General features: G+C 45.0%; 1 protein-coding gene across 1 annotated transcript; it reads right to left on the reverse strand.

Moving 5' to 3' along the window:
• Nucleotides 1-7,576: 7,576 nt before the first annotated feature.
• GDF6 (growth differentiation factor 6) lies at nucleotides 7,577-22,876 on the reverse strand. Its single transcript, XM_030549588.1, has 2 exons — nucleotides 22,454-22,876; nucleotides 7,577-10,216 (listed from the first exon to the last, which is right to left on the reverse strand). Exons 1-2 carry the CDS (start codon nucleotides 22,779-22,781, stop codon nucleotides 9,339-9,341), a joined length of 1,206 nt encoding a protein of 401 aa, XP_030405448.1. The 5' UTR covers nucleotides 22,782-22,876; the 3' UTR covers nucleotides 7,577-9,338.
• Nucleotides 22,877-23,980: the final 1,104 nt, after the last annotated feature.

A 23,980-nucleotide genomic window follows, 5' to 3' on the forward strand; every position in this document is an offset into this window, starting at 1 on the left:
GGCAGAGCAAAGGAGAATGCAGTAAGAAGCAATATGCAAGATACAGGCAGGACAGGAGCTGTCCGGAGCTTTGAAGGCCAGGAATAGAAGTTTAGTATTAATATAATATGGAAGCAAGGGGAAGGGAGTAGAAGGGGAAACTGACATGGTCAGAGCAATGGGTGAGGAAGATAACTGTAGCAGCTGCCTTTTGGCTGGAGTGGAGCAACATTGTCATTTGGGGGAGCAAAGAGGAGGTCATCTGGCAGGTGACGGTAAGGGCATAGAAAGACATGGATCACATTATGTCAGTGCCTTATAATTGTGTCATTATTTCAAAGCAGTCAGAAGAGGGGAGTTACTCATGAGTCTGACTGCTAGGTATTTAGCAACCCATAGAAGAAATCTCATGCACAGCCCATCTCTGACTTGCATAAGACGCAGGATGTTGATTAATACAGCCTAAGGCACATAATAGCCCACGTCTAAAGAAGACCGCTTTCTTGTTGGGATATCTCTCCTGTTCATGTGTGGCCTGTACAGGCACAGTGCAGGGAAGGCAGTAAGCAGGCTTCCCCACCTGACATGGCCCACCTAAGAGCCAGCCAAGATCGCAGCTACTACACTCAGAACGGCACCGGGCTGCTACCCAAATGCTCACCACAGGTAGCACAGCATCCCAAATGGGCTGGGCAGCAGGTAGAGCATAGTTCTGTGCTCTTCTCCTAGACCAGCCAGCAGACCCAGGGCAGGAGAGGTGTATGCTGAACAGGTCAAATGGGTGAAGCAGTTTATGCCCTCCCCCAAGTCTTGAGGAGCTCTGGGAGACATCCTGCTTCACTGAGGCCCACCACTCTGCCCACAATAGAGAGCTATGCTGCAGGCACAATCTGTCCCTTCTGCAATCAGCTCTTCTCTTCTGCTATCAGCAGTAAATACAAAAGCTGTGAACACCAGCCTGAAGACTCTGCTTTAGCTTACGGCACGCTCAGCACACGTACTGTCTAACCTGTGAACCTATGTTTTAGGGTATAGCATTAACAGCAAAGGCTTTTCTAGTTGTGTCCTACAGTTGATGCCAAAGGGGTGTTTAATTTTGAACAGTCCTGTGAGAACAATGAGTTATGCATAATCATTAACTGATTCAAAACACCAGAAATGACGTCTTACATCCTCTCCCTATCTAGAAGTCTACCAGAATTCAGACCAGACACTTGGCTTTCCAAATTCATGGCAGGTATCCAGTTGGAGAAATGTGGTTCCTTTTGAATTTATGGCCTTTGCGTCATACTATATCCTGTTTCATTACATCATATCATATCCCATCAGCACAGAACTTGACGCTGCACCAAGCAATGAGTTTTGAAAGTGAATTTTTGCACAGCTGCAAACAAAACAAGAAATCTCTAGGTATAATGGGTAAGAACTGCTTTGTCTATATACCATGGGGAGACTTGATGTAATACAGTCCAAGAGGTTCATAATCAATGACAAGTGAAACCTTATATTGATATTAGGATACACAGATAAAGCAGATTTCCATGCTCAAACTCAGGATAAAATCCTAAGAGTGAAGAGAACTGGATAAAGAGATGGATGTATAAACAGATACAAAACTGTAAAAATCATGAGGTGTTACAGCATTTGTTCAGATTTTGTTCCTGGTACTGTAACACTTTTAAGTATGGTAGAAGCCTGCTGTTGAGAGGACAATGCAACACTTGATCAATACAACAAGGAGAAATGTTTCAGCATTTCTTAATATAGTACCATTGAGCAATATGGAAAAGGTTAGCAAGCTTTCATATGCCATAAAGACAGTTCCTCTGCAATCAGTTTAATAGACTAACCACTAGGACTGGTTAATAGGGGACTGAGGGGAATGCCATTAAAAAAACTGCAGACATTTTGTTGTTTTTCATTAAAATTTCCAAATATTCAAATTGTTCAGATTAACTCTACAAGTCACATAGTGGCCACACCTGTTTTATCTCCTAATGGCATTAACCTTCTCCAAGGAAGCTCATTTCTCTTTAGGGGGAATTGGAAGTCAAATCAAAAGTCAGCTATACTTCCAAAGGCCCTGAATGCTAAACACCTCTGCTTTCTTTTCTCGCTCCCTTCCAAAACATTGCAGCCAGATCTGCTTTATGTCACACAGCTCTACAGCTTGTTATGTCAGTGATAACTTTGCTTTCATTGTTTTGCAGCAGACCACACACTATGGCAGAGTTCAGGTACATCTGAGTTGGGAGGGCAGGGGGACCGTGGTCTTAAAGAATGAAAAGGGATGATGACTGAACAATACTTAACAGGGGGAATAAAATGTCAGTCCTTATTAATGAAAATAATTTCAAATCTTCTTTGTCTTAGATATTGCCAAGATGTTATAAAAAGATATTTTAAAGAATTCCAGTTCTAGCTGACAATGTTAAGTTACTTTACACTAAAATAGAACAGGGGATGTATCATTTAAGCGGCCATGGCATACCCGATGCTGGAGCTGGTCTGGTAATGGAACAAATGGATTTGTGAATGAATTCATTAATAAACAACTCAAATTCAATTCAATGCTGTTCCGAGGGCTATACTGAAACAAATCTGTGAAATGATCCATACAGAGTTTGCAGGATCTGGGCTACAGGTTGTAAGCAGGGACCTATGTGATTGTACATTGCCTATCCTAATAGGGCCCCGATTTCACCAGGAGCAGATGGGCACTACCACAGAACAAATAATAAAAAAAACAACAACTGAACCAATGAATTTGTAATCATTCATACCAGAAAAAAAATACACAAGACTTTGAAAAGTATCACAGATGTACCATATTTGTGGAATCAACTGCAGCAAACAAACAGTATCCTGGATACAGGATATTCACTGTCCAGCCTGGATTATTAGTTTTGTAATTCATTAGACGCTTGATATCAATGTCAGCAAAAGATTAAAGTCCAGAGGCTTCATTAAAAGTCATCAGACTAGCATAATACCATTTGTACTGTGGTGGCAACAAGAGACCCCATCCAAAATCAGGGCTCTATTGTGCTGTACAAAGAGTCCTTGCCCTGAAGCACTTAATAGCTAAATAGATGAAAGGAAGTACTCTTATCCCCATTTTACAGACGGGGGACTGAGACAGGGAGGGTTTAAGGTCTTTAGGGCCTAATGATGCAAATACTGTAGGAGCCTATGGAATTGTCAGAAGACCTCAGCACTGAACTCCCATTGCAATCAATGTCACTAGGTGCCTAGCTGCACCTTTAGGTACCTTAAGAGCTTTAGAAATCTAGCCCTATGTGATTTGACCAAGGTCACACACAGCTGGAAATTGAAACCAGAGCTGAGAACAGAAACCAAATTTCCTGAGTTCTCACCCAGAGCCTAAACCACAATCATTCCTCTCCCTTCTTTTGTTTGAGTATTTTTTCTATAAGACTAAACATACTGAAATTCCTCAGAGACTAAAAAATGATGGATTCTTAATTAACTGCTCAGAGACTGGTTTTGCAGGGTGAAAATGCTCCTCAGGGTCCTTTCATGACACAGGGTCAGAGGTCATGGAGTCTGTAGCTAGCCCAATAAAAGTGTGGAAACAGCTTTTAGAATATCTGTCAAGGAAGCTGAGCTGGATAAAAGCTCCCCAGACTGTTTTAGATGTCCTGCTTTCAGGGAATGTATTTTCGTCACACAAGTTAAAGTACTTGGGAGAACCATTTCCAACACTGGCTTTAAGACTAAGCTTTAATCTGGCTTTCAGACTTGATAAGTTTATGGAGGGGATGGCATGATGGGATAGCCTAATTTTGGCAATTAATTTAGCAACTGATCTTTGAATATCAGCAGGTAAGTATGCCTAGTGGTCTGGGATGGGATGTTAGATGGGTTGGGATCTGCGTTACTACAGAGAATGCTTTCCTGGGTGATGGCTGGTGAGTCTTGCCCACATGCTCAGGGTTTAACTGATTGCCATATTTGGGGTCGGGAAGGAATTTTCCTCCAGGGCAGATTGGCAGAGGCCCTGGAGGTTTTTCACCTTCTTCTGCAGCGTGGGGCACAGGTCACTTGCTGGAGGATTCTCTGCAGCTTGAGGTCTTCAAACCACAATTTTAGGACTTCAATAACTCAGACATAGGTTAGGGGTTTGTTATAGAAGTGGGTGGGTGAGATTGTATGGCCTGCATTGTGCAGGAGGTCAGACTAGATGATCATAATGGTCCCTTCCGACCTTAAAGTCTATGAGTCTAACACTCAAGCAATATTTAGGGTGACCAGATATCCCGATATTATCAGGACCATCCAGATATTAGGGGCTTTGTCTTATTTGGGCAACTCTACCCCTACTCCTGAAAATGAAGTCTCCCCATATTTCACTGTTGCTATCTGTTCACCCTAGCAATATTGTATGCTAAAAGAATGACATATTTTAAATGAATCTATCAAATTCATCAGGGAAGGGTGCAGACCAGTTGTTCCCTCTGCCATCTGACAGAGAGGCCAAGGATGGAGGCAGGGGAGGGGGAGGTGTGGTGCCAAATCTCCTCCCTCATAGTAAAAGAACAGCTGGAATGTATTAGTGTTTATAATTGCTTTTACATTATAAAGAAATAGGGATGACAGGTATTTGGAAATACAATATTAATGAGAGACTCCTATAATAAATGAGTATATTCCACACAACATGCTTATCTTCTTATGAATATACTACAGCATCAGGCCCTACGTGTAATTAAACAAATTAGACTTTATTGAAACCCAATTTTTGTTGCCTACGTTCTGTACCATTAATTCCCAAGCATAAATGTAGGTTACACAAACCTCTCAAATGCCTGAGGCCTCAAATGGGCTTTTAAGACACAAAATGAGAGGCAAAATAATAATTAATAATAATAATAATAAATATGAAACCTCACAGTACCTGTGGTCAATCTGATAGCCTAAATAACATTTCGCCTAGTTCTGATCTCAGTTACGTCAGTGTAAAACGCAACTATTCCACTGCTTTCAATTGACTTATACCTAACTGGTATAAGCGTAAGGAAGAGAAAAATTGGGCCTATTGCCTGCAGGCTTAATATCTTGATTCAGCTTTTCTGATGCAAACCACTTCCAACAATAAAAATGAATTCCCAGCAGGTCTGCGTGGGAGGGAGATAAAACTGGATCTAAAATGAGAAACATCCCTTGTAAGGCAAGAAAGTGTTTTGCAAGGTTTAAGAGTGTGATCATCCACGTGTTTAAGCCTCTGTACATTTTTATTATACAAATACCTCAGGTTTAAATGCTCTGTTACATAGCTAAGAATGAAAGGAGTTTCATTTTTTACAATGCTATTATACAATCAGTGTTTGATGAGTTCTGCTAGTAACTGTTTCCACAGCCTAATAGATCCTGCTCCCTCTTCTGGCCAGAAATGTAATAAAGAAATCTTTGTCTCCCTCTGACTATGTTTTTGAACATGAGGAGTTGAATACAGGAAAGAAAGTCCTTTGGCAGCGTTCAGAGATGTACTTCCATTTAATTATCACATTAGGGTTCATTTGCTCTGTACTAAGGGCTTTCAGGATTCATGTTAAAGAGCCCAGAAAACATCCACCAACAATCTCTGTCCAGCTCACTGGTTAATACCTTTTTTTTTTTTTTGAGGAGGAGGAGCAGGAGGAGAGGAGGGGAGAATGAAAATATGTCGACCTTGCTAGATTTGTGCACCTCCTCTCATGGCCTTCTCAATTTCATACAAAGAAAAGGGACACGGCAGAACTCAAAAAGGAAATAAGCAGAAATGCTATTCATTGGCAATAGGGGACTTGCCAAAATTTGCCCAGAACATGTCATATGAACTATAGCATCCAAAACAGATGCATAAAAAGATGAAACAGTGGAGGGGTGGAGTTAGGACAGGGTGATAAGGTGCCAAATAATTACTCTATTACTTCTAACCAGCCTCCACACTGTCACCTCTGAGACATTCTAAACAACTGTTGCATGCATGTTTACAATAAAGTTGCACCTAAATACATTATATAAAGGGTAGTACTATAAGCAAAATCCTTCTTTTCATAAAGAGGTTAAGATGATTAGCATTGAAAAGTATACTGTATTTTTGTAGTTGGAACAATAACTGTCTGTACATCTGCTATTTTGTTTACTAGTTAGACAATAACAACTGAAAGAGAAATAACTCATCATTTAAAAACTTCTGGAATGTGTTTGTTTTGTAGAATTTGAGGTTTGCATACAATGGTCATTTCCAGTTCATGGTGTCTTATTCCTTGCTCCTCTTTGGGTACAGACACTATTATATCCATTTAAGATAGAGATTTTTTTTTCCACTTTGCCTTCCCTCTAGCCTATAGTAGAAGACTGATCCACAGTAAAACACTCTTAAAAGAAAACTGTACTAATTTAGCTCAGAGCAGCAATCAAATTTCACAAGGGAAGGAACACCTCTTGCCATATACAACAAAGGAACTGTGTTTTGAAACTAAAGTTTCATATTAACAATGCTATTTCTGAATCTAATATTAGCAGGAAACATGTTTAAACATTAGACATTAATATTTTCTTGAGATTAAAGCATATTACATCAGGACTCTTCTATTGGGCTTCTACCCTGCTGGTATCAAAAACTGTGGGCCCGATCCTGCAATCTTTTATTCAAGCATGTTTCCAAATGAATGCAAATTTGCCTGAGTAAAATCTGTCAAGTAGGTCCTGTGATCAGGTAGCAAGCTTCCTTCTATGAAAAGACCCTTGTTTGCAAATACATTTAACGGTTTCTACAAGGTGAGAAGTTCTTTCAACTCTTGTGCATATAGATTTACGTTTTCTTTGAAAGGAATCATATCAAATGCACAGTGGGCTACTGCTGTTGTCTGAACACCATGTCATAAGAAGAGATTGGAATTCTTCTCTTATTGAAACAGTTACTCAGTGAATAGCTCTTCATTATCTAAGAGATAACCAGGAAAAAAATTTAATAAATATTTTACCCATTGCATCAAAAATAAATATCATTTATAAAACATCCAGTACTTATGCATCTCATCATAATACAGTGTATAGAAATGTGTCCAATACAGATGATATTTACAAAGGTTCATCTGAATCTTTCCATTTAATGCATTCTTCCAGTTACATTAAAGTTATATAAAATCATAATGTAGCTTCTCTCATAATTATACCATCGATGTATATTAAAGGTAAAACTAAAGCTCTTATGAGAATACAGAAGGGATTCAAGTAGGAAGAATGGCTTTGAATATTATATTTTTAAGTGGTGTTTATTGGAACTTAACACTACATCATTTTAGAATTGCAGCCAATGTTTGAGAGGAATTTGTTATTACTTAACCAAATAATAGAACATATAAAAGCAAGCTGACTTTTTGAAAAAAAAAAGTTTAATAATACAGTAATAGTTGTAGTATCGTCCAGGAAATGTGTACTGTAAAAATGTTCTGAATATTAATTTACCTCAAATAATTTTAGAGTTGTAAATACTTGTATTATAGTGAGGTAGACAGTAAAAAAAATCTCCATTATTAACACAGAATTTAAATCTTGTAATAATATTTTAAGGAAATGATATCTTTAAGGAAGAATGAAATATCTGATTAATGCTTAACTCTGTACAACTCAAATATAAACTTTAAAAAATATTAGAAATTATAACATTTTGAGTGCATATAATGTTTTGTACATTTAAAAAAGAAATGCATGTTGTTCACCTCCATTTTGCACTTTTCAGTCTGTTTAAATAAACAAATATTTACAGCTTTAATATGAACAACAGTGCATCCAAAGCAAAATGTGCATTTTAAATTATTGCTCCTGGTCGAGTCTTTTTATTATTATTATTAGTGTTTTATATTATTAATTAATTATTATTACTCTCATCTTTTTTCACCAGTTTGAAGCTTTGTGAAACCAGATAAGCTAACAGCACTAGAATTCCATTGGGGAAGTTTAAACCTATAAACATACAAGTTAAAAATAGATACAAAAAGGTTTGGGCATGCTGAGAAGTGCACTTTCCTTAGGTAAAGTCAGTTTCAGACTAAAGGTGGGAAGGAAACAAAAATCTTTATAAATGTTTTTTCCAGCACCATATTTTCATATAATACTGTTGCAGGTTGATAGAGCTACCTATGGAATTTGTTAATTGAATAGTTACATGCTTTTTCTTGAAATTTAAAGGAGCTTTCATTCCAAATCACTCCTATTTGTGTTTTCTGTAACACTTTGCTCTTTTCACAGTTTTTCATTACTAAGTCTTAAAATATAACCTAACTGGTAATTACAATGTGGAACAATTTTTTTGGGGGGGGAGCGGGCCGTAGGCTATTTCTGGCTGGTAATTTTGCAGGAATGTGAAAGAGAGAGGGCAGAAACGAAATAACCCTTCTTAGGGAAACTTCAGAGGCAGGAGTCATTCTGCTCTCTGGCTTTGATTGTCTTTATACTTAGTAATTTGCCTTTACACTTCAAGCGGGTATTGATCATCAGATAATTCTAAGGGGAAAAGTCCTTGGAACCAAAACTTTATTGGGGCTTTTTTTTATTTTTTTTGCCTCCTCTGCTTGCTAGTCCCATTACTCTCCGCATGCCAACCCATGAAAAGAGCCATGCCTGTTGCTTTCCCTTAATCTCAAATGGGCTCAGTTTGAACAGGTGCCTGTCGCTGCATCTTGTATATACTAAGGAGATACATCAACGGAGAAGGCGCAGCAAAATAATCCTTCTCTCTCCAGACGTGACTCCCACAACCTGATCTGGACAGCGCTGGTTTCCATCAGATCTGAAGAAAGCTTTTGCAAAAGTGTCCCCCTCCTTTCTCCCCCCTCCCACTTTCCCGCTTCCACTTCCACTCAGTTCTTAGAAGGAAGGGGTGGCCTTGAGTCTCCTTGTGTGCAAAGCAGGATCTGGAAGGTGGGCTACTCAGTGCCAGCTTTCTCCTAAAAACTGAGCAGCCCCAGCTTGTTGGGTGAGGGGCCGGCTGGGTCAGGCATGGAGCAGGCAGTTAAAGCCCACGTTCTCCTCTGTAACGTGTAGCTTCGCCAGAAGGGAAAGGGTTGATTGGTGGCTAGTTTTAATGCTGGTTTCCAATGTGTCGAGAGCAGGGATACACAAACTCTTCCTCACCCATTCAAGCCTATCAAGTATCACGCCAGCCAATGCACACGCGCCGCAGATCCTTGACTGTTTTCCAGGAGCACCCAGCATGTGAGAATTCCCCTCCCGTCCCATAGGTGAACTTTCCAGGACTTCAGACTCGACCAGCCCTCTCCTGTCCTTTGAGTTCATTTATAGCTCCAAACCGCCTCGATCTGCCCCTGGGAGACCGGCAAAGCAGCCTGCTACCTGCAACCGCAGGACTCGACCACCATGTCCTCGTACTGCTTGTACACCACGTTGTTGCCCGCATCTATGTAGAGGATGCTGATGGGGGTCAGTTTGGTGGGCACGCAGCAGCTGGGAGGCGTGGAGCTGGGGTCCATGGAGTTCATGAGTGTCTGGATGATGGCGTGGTTGGTGGGCTCCAGGTGGGATCGCAGCGGAAAGTCGCACACCCCTTCGCAGTGGTAGGCTTCGTACTCCAGCGGGGCGATAATCCAGTCGTCCCAGCCCAGCTCCTTGAAGTTCACGTGCAGAGGCTTTTTGCTGCACCTGAGCCGGGACTTCTTGCCATGCCTCTTGCCATGGCGGCTGGCGAAAGCGGTCCGCCTCTTCCGCCGCGTCTTGAACTGCTGCTGGGTCTCCTGCGGCACGCGCTGCGGCGAGCCCCGCTCCTCCCGCAGCTCGGCGAACAGGTTCTTCTGCGGGGACCTGGTGAACACCACCAGCAGGGCCTTCTCCTGCTGCGCCCGGCCTCTCCGGCCGAAGCCCAGGCTCCTGAGGTCCGGCAGCGGCCGCTGCCCCCGGCCCCCCGGGGCCCGCAGCTCCAGGCACAGTTGCTTCCAGGGCTGCTGCTGCTGCAGCCCCTGCCACACGTCAAACACTTCCCAGCCGGCCGGGGGAGCCTCCCGCGGGGCCAGAGTCCGGGCGCCCAAGAGCCGGGGGGAAAGGCAGGGGAAGAGCTGCATGGAGGACAGGCCCGGCGGGGGTTGGAGGAGGCGATGGCCGGGGGCTTTGCGAAAGAGCCGCAGCTCCGCTCCCACCAGCTCCTCTTTGTCGGAGAGAGTCGATACATCAAACAAATACTTCTGTCTCCTGAGCGGGGCGGGCGAGAGATCGTCTGCAAGATAACACATAATTACAGTCAGTTTCACTCCGGGGGATCTTCCCGCGGCCGACGGGAGACAGGGCACGGAGCCTCCAGCGGCCCTGCCTGCCCCAAACCGTCCCCCGCGCCCCCGGCCCGGAGAGCCAGGCGCCCCCTCCCAGGAAAGCAGCGGGAAGGGAGAGGACCGGTGTGGGCGACTCTCCGCGGGGCTTCTCCTTCCATGGCTGGGGAGGAGGAGGCAGGGTCGCTGCGGGGTTAGATGTGTCACTAACGTGTTTCCACTGGGTGTCTCGAAAGGGGAGCCCGTTTTTTAGTGGCAGGATCAGCGCCCAGCGAGAATCGCCTCGCTCCGCGTCCAAACTGGCTGCAGAGACAGGGCGTGTTCTGACACCCCGGCTCCGCGTACATTTCCTCACCCAGTCGGCTCTGCTGTCCTCTGCGGCTAGAGTCCGGAGGGGGAGGGGAAGGGGGCTATTTTATCCCGCTCCGAGAGAGAAACCTGGACTTCTTTTTTGACACATTTGTGTACGAAGTACAGCACGAAAAACAAACCAGATTCCCTCGAGCTGCTTTTCCAATAAAATGTTTACAACCCAGCAAATACAAAAATTCCCAAAGCCCCTGGGGTCTCCCCAGAAGCTAGTAAAGTTTGTGTATATTTCAATAGTAAAAGTGTCATTGGAGCCAGCGTTCACCAGCCCCTCGCAGCATTTCCAAGCTCAGCTTGCACGAGAGGTGGAAATGGAGACTAAAGAAATATACAATCCCTCTTATTTGTTGATTTCAGAGGTCATTGCTATTTCTAATCAGTGTGTTTCACAACCTAAGGTCCAGCTGAAAATTCCGGAAGAGGGGAGCCTGCTGAGGCGCGGGGGAACAGCCGGATGATTTATGGAAGCCAAGACCTCCAGACCAGCCAAATCGATGTAAAAATCAATACGGATTGACATACAAGACCTCAAAAGTCACTCTCCATTGGCCGCTTTTGTTTTTTCCCCCAAAAACGCAGACAATAGGTACTGTGTGAAATTCAGTTGGAATCGCGTTGCATAACTGGGACACAGTGCCCAGGCAATATTCCTCGAGAGATCTCGGTTCTTTCGTAACAGAGACTTTTTAGCAACCGTGCGCAGAACCATTTCCTAACAAATCCATGGGACGAGTTTAGGGACCCGGTCGAAGCCCACCTGGGTGGCTGCCGCGAACTACACTTTTACCGGGTTTCCATCCCGGTAAAAGTACGGCCGAGGGGCGGCCCGGTAAAAGTACGGCCGAGGGGCAAGGCAAAAATCTGTTTTCTTTCCTTGGAAACGTGTGTGTGAGTCATAGATCGGTCCTGGAAATCAATTATACATTTCCGTGCGTGAGGAAGATAAAAGATAATTAAGACATCAGTGAAAGGGTTAATTCGTTTAAAATAAAATAGGTGTAATGATTTACCAAAGTCGCTGACAAAATGATTGTATGAAGATGGATTAATCCTGGGTAAAGCATTTGGGATTCTATCCTGCTGCCACTGAGATTAGTGGCAAATCTCCCCTCGATTTCAATGGAAATCGGACCAGCGCCCTTTAAAGGTGTAACTACATTGCTGATTAATTTCAAGCGGGTAGCCAGAGGTTTTCATAAAGCAGAGCACCAGGGAGCTCAGGCCTATAATACTTCCAAGTACCCGCAGGTTAGACTCCTGTAACGCAGTTTCAACCGAGGAAGGAATACTCCTTTTCCATAATGAAGATTAACCAGAACTAATCAATTCAAACTGCAGTTGTCTCTTCTGAAGAGCAGCAGCAACTCGGGGATAACTAGACAAACCTACTTCAGTGGGAATTGCACATTTATTAACAACCACAGAGCCTACAAAAACAAGGTGACAACGACAGCTGTTAAAACAATCTGTTTAAAATAAAAGTGAAATATAGCAAGTGCTGCCTATCTGCATTAAAATGACTTTAAAGTGCTGTTGGGACCGCTCCACTGAGGGGAGTGAGCAGGATTTGGCCGATCACTGCAATTTGTACTCCTGTTTTATCATCCTACAGCTGGAACAAGGTAAAATGTGTTGTGTTCGCCCAGCTTGTTCTTCAGAAACAAGTTCGGCATGGGGCCATAGTTCTTTATGGTTTCATTTGTCTCTCTATTGTTTTCCACGCTGGGCCTGATCTACACACCCCTTCCCCCCGCCCCCATGCCTAATACACCCAAATCTCCTCTGTTGACTTCAGCAGGAGAGTGGGGGGTTCTGAGTGCACAAAGACTGCAGGATGGGGCGAATAATTCAAGACAGTGAAGCTCTCAGACAAGACTCACCTGCCAGGACTGTGTCAGTTTCACGAGTTTTTCCTCCACTTTATGTGCTGGGCATAGGTCTGCGATGCTGTATAAGTTTCAGGAAAAGATGTACGTTCCAACAGCAAGAATGTGGACGATTCAAACAATGTCCTGCTTACTTGTCACATTTCACTTTCGCTATCCAGAGCGCTAAATTCATGCTGCAGCCAGAGCCAGGGCTACATTGTTTTTTCTCAGTGCAATTTGAAAATGTAGTTGGACCCTTCTAGTAAATGGCTACTAGAACTTAAGGCGCGTACAGCAAGTTCAGCAGCAGGCGGCCGCCTCATTCCTTCATCAGCCTATTTGGGAATGGTTCTGTAAACCAACATTCAGATGGGGAAGAGGATGGGAGGGTGATCTGAGATATGGACTTTTGAACAGCTCTGTCGTCCTAGGGGACCAGGTTAAACCGCTGACCCTGCGCTCTGTACATTGCCAGGAGCTGAACAGTGTCTGAGGCAGGACTAGGAAAGTAGGAGCTCCATTTATTCACCCATGGGCGCTTCCGCAGTGCTGCCAGGTTTGCTGGGATCAGAGGGGCTGCAGGCCTTCTTCCCCATGCCTGTCTGGCAGACGCTAACACCTTCCCAACCCCTACTTACCAGGCGACCAACCCCTTCCTCCCCTCTGCCCCTGGTCTTCGGGGCCAGGGGAAAGCTGGGTCTCGCTAATTCTGCTTGAGGGGCAGGGGAATTGCATCTGAAGCCCAGATATGTCAGGAGCCCAGCCTGGTGGGACCTTTGGGCCTAGGTGCCTGGATCGGTTTGGTTCCAGATTCCTCGACCCTGGGGTCCCCATAGTCCTGAGATCCCAGGTTTACCGGTTCTCAGAGTCCCTTCAGATCCCCGAAATCTTGTGCCTAGCTGCCCCCTTCCTGTTCACAGCTTGCCAGCGTGCTCCACCCCAGCAGGCTGGTGGCATGCCGAGAACCCGGACCTGAAATAGAGGTATTCTCCCCTCCTCCGCCTTTCCGGGGACCTGTTACCCGGTGGAGAGCTAAGGGAGGGTGTAGTGCTCCCTCATCCCACAGCTAAGAGAAGGGAAAACGCTGGGGCAATCACCTGCTTCATAGAACTAAACCCTTTCTATGGGGCTTTAACTTTCAGCTGGGATGGGGTGTAGGGCTGCAGGCACATTTTTCAACTAAGCTCCCCCCAAAGAGAATTGTGTGGATCGCCTGAAAGAGGTTTGAAAAGGGGGGGGGAGGGGAGCAAGGCTCCATTTTCCCACGTGAGGACAAGTGAAAGCAAAGTGTTTCTGATTTTGATCAGCAGGGCTGAACATTTAGTGGCTCCGGAATGTCGCGAGAAGATTTATGCCATCAAGGGGCAAATGTCAAGTGTATTGTTAAATGGCAGTTATATGCACTAAGCAGTAGTGGGGAGGAAAATGCGAGATCCCATGTGAGTTTCTAGGGTTGAAAACGGCAACTTGAAGGTTGTAAATTGTCTGAACAGTCTGTGTTTATTCCATGGTTATCTTCAGCATTGTCCTGCGGTTAACGAGATAATTCAACTCTTCCAGACATGGGTAGGACGATCTGGGATGTGTGGGCTTCAAACAAGAACACATCTTTTGCTCCTCTAAGTATATCTGAGTCCGAACTTGCTTCATATCACATCGGACGGGCACGTCAGAAAGGGAGAGGAAATATACCAGGTGGGTAAGAAGATTACAAAGGACGGCCACATCTCGGCACTTCTCGTGTTCCAGAAATTGTTCAGTCTAAAATCTTTCATCAGTTGATAAAATTGCCAGTTCTCGTTATTCCATCAAAGGGGCCAGGGCACCGGTTATTTCTAATAAGCAGCTTTGAATCCGATCAGATAAACGTTGTTTGCTCACTCTTGTAATCTAATAATTACAGATGAAGACATAATCCTAAACCCTATTGGCTTGCTCCCAGTGCAAACAGTCAAGAGGGTGGGAAAAGCAGAGGAGCGAGGGAAGGGGGGGGGCTATAAAAAATCTAGAAATCTGAGGAAGATGGATCCTTTTTTAGAATCTTTAAGTCAGTTTGTTTTCCGTTTCACCGCGCAAAGAACACAGTAACCGTGATAACCCCTCTCGCTCACCCTTTGTGGTAGGCTCTTACGGTGCTTATTTATTTTCCTTGAAATCAAAGAAATGGGCTGGGTGAAATCTGCGTCGTCAAACCACACATTCAATATCTGCCCCCTCTCAGATTATTAACATATTTCCAGAGCTCGACAAACGTACTGTATTTCTAAAGTGCACAAGTGGCTGTTGGAAACACTAAATGACAGAAAATTCCGTACGGAAAAGTCAGCCTCCAGGTACCTTTGTATTTGGAATTTAAATGTACCTACGTTATTGTTATATTATTATTTCGAACGTCCTTTGTTAGATTTCTAGAAGCTAAAATATTTGGGGGTGGAGGAAGACAGATCTATCTGGAATTTAAGCATGTGGCACTGGTGGGGAAAAGAAAGAGCCAGATGTAGATCCTGCCCTTTCAAATGTGTCAGCGAAATGAATATGCTCATCACCGTGTTTTGTCTTGCAGAATTTTGCCTATGCCACCTTCATGTCACGGCTTTCACAGAAGAGTCTATGGGAGAAATGCAAATTGAACTGAAGCTGAAAGCGTTCCGTCCTAGGAGTCCCCCGTTTATGTACATTTCCTTCTCTTTCTGGTTATGGTAGTTTTATCATCTCTAGGGTTAAATTAATTATTTGCATGGGATGTTTCCTTTAACTCCCTATATTGAACGACTCCTGCTTCCCAGCTTCACTTTCTAGCAGGCAGACCTGAACTCCGAGGAAAGGCTGGGATTAATGAAGGCTCCACAAAGTTTCCCTTTTCATGGCAGATCAGGTATTGGGCTCCCAGCCAATTCATTAGGACTCAAATCTTAACTTTACATCACTGCAAATTATACCAAAACCACATTCAAGAAGAATTTTCTCTTTCCCCATTCTCTTTCAAGCCATATTTAAACTCAAAGCAAAAGCACATTTGCAGTTTAAAGACCATTTAAAGACTGTCGTTCAACAATAATCTGAAACTTAAAACATATATCCTCAGTAATCATGACAGGCTGTGTACACATTGTCTGCACAGTAACACCACTGACAGGTAGTTCTTTCTACGCATGATGTGGGTTATAGAATAAAAGAGTCTGGCTCTCCATGTGTGGCATTTCTCCAGTTTGAATTCCACATCTCTGAGCGCCTTGCACTGGCTTTTTATTACACGCTGTGATTAGATTTAAACGTTTCATTCGCTCACTCTCAGGTAACTGGGAAAGACCACACCTTCCTAGAATCTGTTCCTAATCCTGCCAAAAAATGAACAAACTCAGGGTCATTATTGAGTGCATATTTTACAGTCGAAATGCCCATAGCTGACCTGGATTTATTTTCCTGATCATTTTCTTTACTGAACCTACGCCTGCAAATACTGAATACTAAATCTTACATTTTAGCCGTCTCCCTCTGCTATGACAGTTCTGTTCTGGGTTTGAGGTCAGCCTCTTCCTTGTTCTCTCTCTCTCTCGTTCTCTCTCCAGTCCCATGAACAAACTCCAACAATGCGACAAAACAGACAAGTGTACTCTCGCCACAAATCTAGTTATAGCCCTGTCAAACTGGAGTGGATAATCCAGTCCTTATGCAAAAAAAATCCAAAGCGAGTTTCGCATGGGGTTTAGTGCTCTTTTATATAATACATTTAACAAAGTTAAAATAGCCCTCACTGCTTCGTAGAAAAGTAGGCTGCATGCTAAAGCGAAGCGGCTTCTCTCTCATAGCGAGTTAAGCGTGGTCCCTCCCTATGTTAGTTTGAATTATTTTCTTACCCTAAATATTAATTTAAATAACCCCCCCAAATCCTAAAATATGCCTGTCCCAAAATTATTTGTTGTATAGATCTTGAATGATTTCTGAAGGTAGAGATACAGAAGAGTAGAAAAATGAAGTTGCAGACGAGAAATGTGTGTGTGAGAAAGACCAGCACTCATTTGAGCAAATTCGGGGCTAACATATCCGCCCATTCTTTAGCATACCACTTAGTAAAATATCCCCCTATAATTTGGAGACCATCTTTAAGTCACGTGGACAGGGAACAATCGGAGTTCCCTATTGGCGAGGCTGACTAGCTCCCAAACCTATTGCTAGTTTGTTGCAAAAAGCCACTGCAGGGCATGCGAGGAAACAAGCGTTTCCACGTCGTCTTTTTTTCACTTTTTTCCCCCAGGATTAAGAAGTAAAGAGGAAAGTAATGAAAGCGATGCGGCAGAAAGCCTGATTAACGTCCCCTTACAACCCCATCGCTGCGGCTACACTTGCTCTTAGTTCGCTACAAACAAATATGTTGCGTTCCGAATCTAGTCTGAGCGTGGCTTGGGGAGACTTCACTCAGCTCGGAATTCTAAAGGGATCGTGTACGTGTAAACTGTCTAACTAGCAGGCAGGCGTATGTGGACAGTGAGATTTAGTTCTCGATCTCCTTGATCAGTTCATATTTTTCAGGGCAGGATCCTGTGGCATTTTGCTGTGACCCTAGTTTTGCACAACATAATGAGGAAGGTGGCAAGAAAAAGATGGGAGCTTTCTAATAGCAATAAAACAATTCTGAAAACAAAGAGCTGGATCCTACAGCTCTTACCCAGGCAAATCTGTCCGTAGGAAACAAGGGGAGGGGTGATTGTTTTTTTTGTTTTTGTTTTGGTGTACTGGGGGTAAAGATTGTGGGATCAGGTCCAAAATAAGCATTCGGAAGTACTTTAAATCAGTGGTTCTCAAACGTTTGTAGTCGTGACCCCTTTCACGTAGCAAGCCTCTGAGTGAGACTCCTCCTTATAAATTAAAAACACTTTTTATATATTTAACACCAGTATACATGTTGGAGGCAAAGCAGGGCTTAGGGTGGAGGCTGACAGCTTGCGCCCCCCATGTAAGAACCTTGTGACCCCCTGAGGGGTCCCAACCCCCCGTTTGAGAACCCCTGCTTTAAATATTTTGACTCCTTCACTTTCAGTTTGCATGGGATGATTACTGCAGGCTGCATCCGACTTTAAAGAGCCTCTGTGTAGCATTTAAGATGTACCCGGGCCTTTTTATGAGGTAGCGACTGAGGTCAACAGAATGAGGTGGTAAACGGTTTTGTTTGTTGTCCCCTATGAAATGGATGGCTAATGGAGGATTTATAGATCCGAATGCAGATTGGTTGTTTTGCTTTACCTAAATAAAAAATCCTATCCAGTATCAAGAATAGATGGAGTGATCTTTACGGATACAGCTGTATTATTGCTGCAAAAGATCGGTGTCTTATTTAAAAAGACTCAAAAAACAAGGCAATGTTCTGTGGCAATTGCTTTGCGACTATTTTATCACTTTTCTGTGCCTTCCCACTTCTTCCCTCCCAGCTACCGTCCCAACAGCTCAGTTCCCAGGACTGACCGAGGAAAAAACCACATCAGCCAAAGAAAATGGAACAAGAGGAATTGTGGCTGCCCCAGCTCCATCCACGGGAACAGAAAAGCCTCCCCCACCTTCTAGCCCCAAATCTAGTTCCATTCTCTCGCTCGTGCCAGTTGCGGGATCTCTTTCGAGACCTTCCTGTTCCTTGTGGTTAACAAAGAGACAAGATGTCCCCCACCCCAGTGGTGGAGGGTACTGCAAGCACACACCGCCTTCCAATCTTCTACCACCGCCAGCCCCTCGACTCTTTCCAAGGCTCTTACCAGGGAAATAAAGCGCAGATTGGAACCTTCTGCAGGCTCCCTCACTTTGGCCGTCTGGTCTGCATTAGTGTTTTTATAAGGGGCTCAAACAAATCGAATACAAGGTCACCGAATAATTAACAGTTGTGAATTCCCTCCTTCCCCATTAAAATACTTCCCTGCTTATATTTCATTTTCCTTTTGCCAACGACAACATTGCCTGGGCAAAGGCTCTACACTGATCACATTGCAGTGCCGCTTTAGGTCCACCCAGAAATCCGCTGTTTTGCATAAACATGCTGCACAAAATGAACTTCAAGTAGGATTTACATTCCTTTTCTTCTGCCACATGAACAGCCGGGACATTTTCAGATTTTGCACGTGGACTTCCCTCCCACCCCCAATATAAAATGGAAACAACAAAAAATTACAATCAGATTCCTGTAAACTTCTTAACGAACTATCTTGCAAGCGTAACACAAACTGGGGGAAACGAGACGGTCTGTATCACTTTCAAATCCAGCAATAATATTCAGATCTTATGTGTTTGTTGCTCCTCCAATGTAATAAGGATTCTCTCTTGTTTGGAACCGACCTAGAAACTCTGCATCCAAAAGGGAAATCTGACATTAACCTAAGGGCCAATTGCCTGCCCTCCTCCCCTTGTTATTGCTTGGAAAAAAGCTCTCCCTGACACTGCCTTTGTGTATGAACCTTTCTGCATTTCTTCCTCTTTGCCAGTTTCCTTGCTGACTTCTCTCTGTCGCAGCTCCCTACTTCTCTTACTTTCCTCCTGCCTAGTGAGTCCTTGCAGTTCCTAATTGTCCTGCGTTACTGTGGAGCTCCAGTGCTGGGGGTCCTGAGGCCAGCGAGCACCATCTGCGTTTTAATGAGTTACTTCATGTGCCAACAGTAATTTTCCTACATTCAGCTAGGTCCTGTCTGATCCTGCAACCGTAACAAGCGGGGTGGGGTGGCAAAATGAGGCGGGGGGGGGGGAATCACAACCTATCCCTCGCTTTCTGACTTATTTTTAAAGCTTGAAAATAATACACTCTAGTGCGACTTCTTTCCCTAACAAACTGTCCAGAAAGCGATCTCATTAGTTTAGGAGGAAAACGAAAGCAACGCGAGGAGGAGGAATATTTGAAGATTTGATTTAACCGCTCTACCCCTCTTAACTAGTTCCTGAGAAGATACTGGTGCACTATTTCGGGTGTGCAATGGACAGATCAGAGGCTTCTTTGGATGCAATTCCATGCATTAACCCAAGGACATGTTAAAAAAAGAGTAACTGCAGATCACCCACTAAGAAAGTCTCTTACTCCTCTTAACTCTTCTTGAAATTCTCCTCCCAGAGAACAGGTTTGGGAACCTCTTTATGCGCCAAAGGATTCTTTACACTCCGCCCCAATTGTTATCCTTACGAACCCCTGCAATTAACAAGGTCATGTGGGCAGACAAGGTATGGCTACCACTGTCTCCTCCAAAATTCCTAGTTAGGTAAATAGCAGCCTATCTAATTGGGTCAATTGGGGGGCTATATTGTCTGCAAATGAATTGACAGAAACTTTTCTGAGCAGGAACTGTTCAGCAGCAGTACAACGCCAGCTCGGCAATTAACTGGGCGAGGAGCCCACAGGGAGGTGGGCAGTAAAAAATCTACCACTTCAGAGGAACGGAAGTTCTCTTGAAGTTTTTGGTGATGTGCCATTGGCTGGTCCACTTCATTATGGGAGACTAGACAATATTTGATATGTTATGACATGAACACTCAATTAGATCACTGAGTTGAAATACTCCAATCAGCGGCTTGATGCTAAGCAACCCATAGAAGGTCCAGCACAAGGTCACAGCCTGTGACACATCAAATCAAAATCAATGGGGGAAAGCGAGGCTTTTCCTCATCAAACCAGGACTTCTGTTCGCAAATCACTTCCCCACAGAGTAGAATCCTCCATGCAGTAAGATGAGATAAATTTGTTAAATTAACAGTCTTTCCTCTGGTGATCAAGAATAAGATGATCTTGAAAGTGGTGTTTTTATGCGGCTTGCACGGCTTTCCCTCTGCAAACAAGTCGGCAGTAAACCAAGTGGGGTAATTGTTATGGCGGGGAAAGAAATCTTAATATCAGAAAGTAAGGTTAAAAAATATACACAACCGGGAAAAGAAACTCTCTCTCTGTTTCTGTATTCCTAGAAATCCTCTTACCCGTGACCTGCGGGTGTTTCTGACACACAAACACAGGGAGTAGTTACGAAACAAGCAAGCAACAAAACCCACTAAGCCTTTACTGGCGTGTTTTTCTCCGTGTCTAAAATCGTTCAAAGCTTATCCCGGGCATCCTATTCCTCGAAGCGATTTCAGAGTGAGCAAATGACTTCGGAAGAGCGACGCTTTTGAAATTAACTCTACAGGGGTCAAATATAACGGGCTATGAAACGGGAAAATGTAGAGTATGAAAACACATTTGCCGTTAACCCGCCTCAAACTTTTCTTCCTTGCCCATATGAAAACAAATTGGCTCAAATGTTACCGCCTATTGTCCCAGGCCCTCTTGGCTGTCTGGACCCAGGCTCAAGAATAGCGTGTGAAGAAAGGCGCTTGGACTCGGAGGAACAGTTCAGGTACGAGATAAAGGATGTCTCTCCGCAGATCAGACAAGAAGAGCTTTAGTGGCAAACAAGTCTCAGCTGCTTTTTGGTTTTGATTGAAGCCGGGGACTAAAAAACCAGCTCATATAACTACAAAGGAGCCATGTGGCTTTTCAAAGCTGAGCTTTGTCCGAAAAATCATCAAATGTAGTACGTTAATTTGCTTTTCGGGGCTTTCAACAGCTAATGAACCCCGCTGACCCGGCTGAAGTAGCAGCTTGCTCTTCCTATAGGTTCAGAGCTGCAGGCAGGTTGTAGTGAGCAGGTTGGGCGGGGGAGGATCCTAAACAGGTAGGGGGGAAGGGAAAAAATTTACAACCCTCCTTAGGAACCAGTTAATTTTTCTGTCACTAATAGCTCACAAGCCAAGGTAACCAAATGTTTTTATACTCTCTGTCCCAGCCCCAAAGGATCCTCAACTTCACCGTGCCCAGTATAAGGACTGGCAAAGAATCACTGGGAGAGGCAGCAAAACAACCCTGAAACGCGAAAAGGGCTGAAGAGCTGAATCTTTCCCCCTGGCACACAGGTAATGGCCGGGGCAGGGGGGAGGGAGAGGGTGAGATAAGTGATCAAGAACACGGCGGTCTCAGTCTGTGCATATGGATCGCTACGGTTCTATCGGCATTTGTCACGTTAACCTGGTGCGGTGGACTAGGCTTACAACATGGGGGCAGAATGGCTGATGCTCGCGCAAAACAAAACACAAAGCAAAAGCGCGAGGAGGTGCAGATCCCTGCACCCACTGAAATCCAGGAGGAAAATGGGGGTTTCCCCCACGGGTTTTAATGGAAGCAGGATCAGGCCCAAAGAAAAGCAGGAGCAAATGAAAGCACCTTTCAATCCTGAGCTGGCTCCCCGCTAAGAGTTTTGCGCCTATCAGCGAACGCTCTGCTATAAAACTTTCCTGGGTTTAACCGTGCAGCTTCCATGAACTAACCGGCACTTCTGTAGAAGAGCCCAATTAAAAGCTGCTTCCTACTCTGAGTGATTTCAAACGGAGCTGGGTTTGTTGCAGGCAATCTTGATAAAGCAACCCTGATAAATTAGAGCAGCTTTAGGCAGTAAATGTTTGCCCTCAGTCGCTTTGAACTTTCTGTTTGTCTTACAGTTGAAGCGATAAGAGGGATCCTTTCTTCGCAAGAAGGGCATAAAAAGAAGAGCAGTTTTTAAGATTGCGTTTACACTCAAGAGCGCTTGCATCTTTTTAAAATATCCCTTGCGAATTCAGCGATCGTGCATGCCTCACTCATGTAAACCCCTGGTCACTGCAATCCGGATGAAGTTGCTAATCTTTTTGCTATTAAAAAAATCCACTATTTAGTATAAGATCCACCTTCCCGATCTTTCGCTCTTTTTTTTACAGAAAAATCCAAACCAAATACTCTCCAGAGATCGGCTGCAGAGAAATGCAGCCTGGCAAACAAATGATCTACAACGCGTGGCTGTATTAAGAGCGCTCCGAAGGGTTTACTCGGGATTTGGGCTCAAGGCACAGGCTCCCTTCTACACACACGGGTACCCGGCGGCGGCAGTTTCGGGTGGGTAGAGGGATGCGGCTCTTTGAACTTACCTCGTCCCCTGTCTACAAAACTAGTGATAGTATTGGCGGATTTCGATGACTGAAAAAAGCTGGCATTGATCCCCAGTTTCTCCGCTATGGAGTAGGTCCTGTACAGAGACAGCATGTACTCGTGGGGCTCCGCTCGCTGCTGCGCTTTGCCCCCCGGCCAGTGGCTGGCCAGGGCGGGGATGCCTCTGGGGGACCTGGCCACTTTCGCCTCTCGGCGGCTCCTCGGGCCCTTGGTGGAGGAGCCGATGGAAGCCAGCTGGAAACCGGGTAAATCCCACAGGAAGCTGATGAGGAACACGGCGGAGAGCAGGGCCCGGGCTGCGTTCATAGCGAGCGGCTCCCCGGAGCAGAGCGCACGGAAAGCCCCGGCCGGCGGCAGACTGAGCGAGGGCTGCAGCGGCGGCGCCCAGAGCCCGAGCTACAGCGGCCTTGGGTGCTGGGATGAGTGCGAGGGAGCAGAGCCGCGCGAGGACCGTACCAGCCCCGGGCTCGGCCCCGCCTCCCTCGCACCGACACGCCCCGTGCATCTGAGAGGGGGGAGCGCGGCCCGGGGGACACCCCTCTGGGGGCGGGGCCTCTGCCCGCCCGGGGGCGTGGCTGCGCGGGTGAGGAAGAGGCAATCCGAGGGCAGGCCCCGCCCCCCAGCAGCTGGGCAGTGGCTCGAAGTTGGCCAGGTCCCGCAGAGGCATCTGCACCCTGGGCACGGTTGGGGCCCAGAGTTGGGCCTAGGGAAATGCCCAGCCCGTGGTGCCCCCTCAGTGCAGGAAGGGCTGGGAGCAGCCGCACTGCTGTTAGCTTATGCCCTGTTGTAACCAAATGCTGGTCTGTTTGTGTTCTTGTGGGACGCCCATCATGCGGTATCTGAGCCTGAGACCAGAGCAGTGGGAGCTTCAGAGGGAAGAGTAAGCAGCAGCACCTTCTGCTGAAGGGAGAGTGCAGAGGTCAAATTGGAAACATTCCCCACACTGGTACTAGGGTTCCCTCCGGAACTGTCCTGGAGTCTCCAGGAATTAATTAAAGATTATGTCATGTAATGAAAACTCCAGGAATACGTCCAACCAAAATTGGCAACCCTAACTGGTACCCTGCCAGGCTGTGCCCCCACTAGCCAAGCTCCATCTCCCTGGGACAGCCAAATGAAACATCACTATGTGCAAATGTGCTATGATCATATGTACATTGCTGGGTCACCAAGACCTGAGCCCAGCTGACACAGTTTGAGGTACACAACTGAGCCCTACTGTGCTTGGCTTTTCTGGGTGAGGCTGGAATGGACCCTTGGCCTCTGTTCCTTCTCACCTGCCAGATAGATGGGGGCGGGGGGGGGGAGATAAATGGTGTTGCTCTCCCAAGTGTTGCCCACCTGTGCCAAAGTGAGCTATCACCCAGAGTGCGCTGTACACATCCATATAAGAAAATTGTACTTTTCCTTTGTTACATCTTTTGATCAGCAATGAAGTAAGTAACAATTTTGGCATTTATATGGCGGTTCTCAGCTCTCCAGCTGTCGTTTCAGGTTGTATGCAA

Source organism: Gopherus evgoodei, chromosome 2 (genome assembly GCF_007399415.2).
Source record: "Gopherus evgoodei ecotype Sinaloan lineage chromosome 2, rGopEvg1_v1.p, whole genome shotgun sequence".
Lineage (NCBI taxonomy): Eukaryota > Metazoa > Chordata > Testudines > Testudinidae > Gopherus > Gopherus evgoodei.

Coding starts and splice junctions, on each gene's coding strand:
- GDF6 (XM_030549588.1), bottom strand. CDS start 22,781: ATGAACGCAGCCCGGGCCCTGCTCTCCGCCGTGTTCCTCATCAGCTTC. Junction 10,217..22,453: donor TTTTGTAGACAGGGGACGAG/GTAAGTTCAAAG, acceptor GTTATCTTGCAG/ACGATCTCTCGCCCGCCCCG.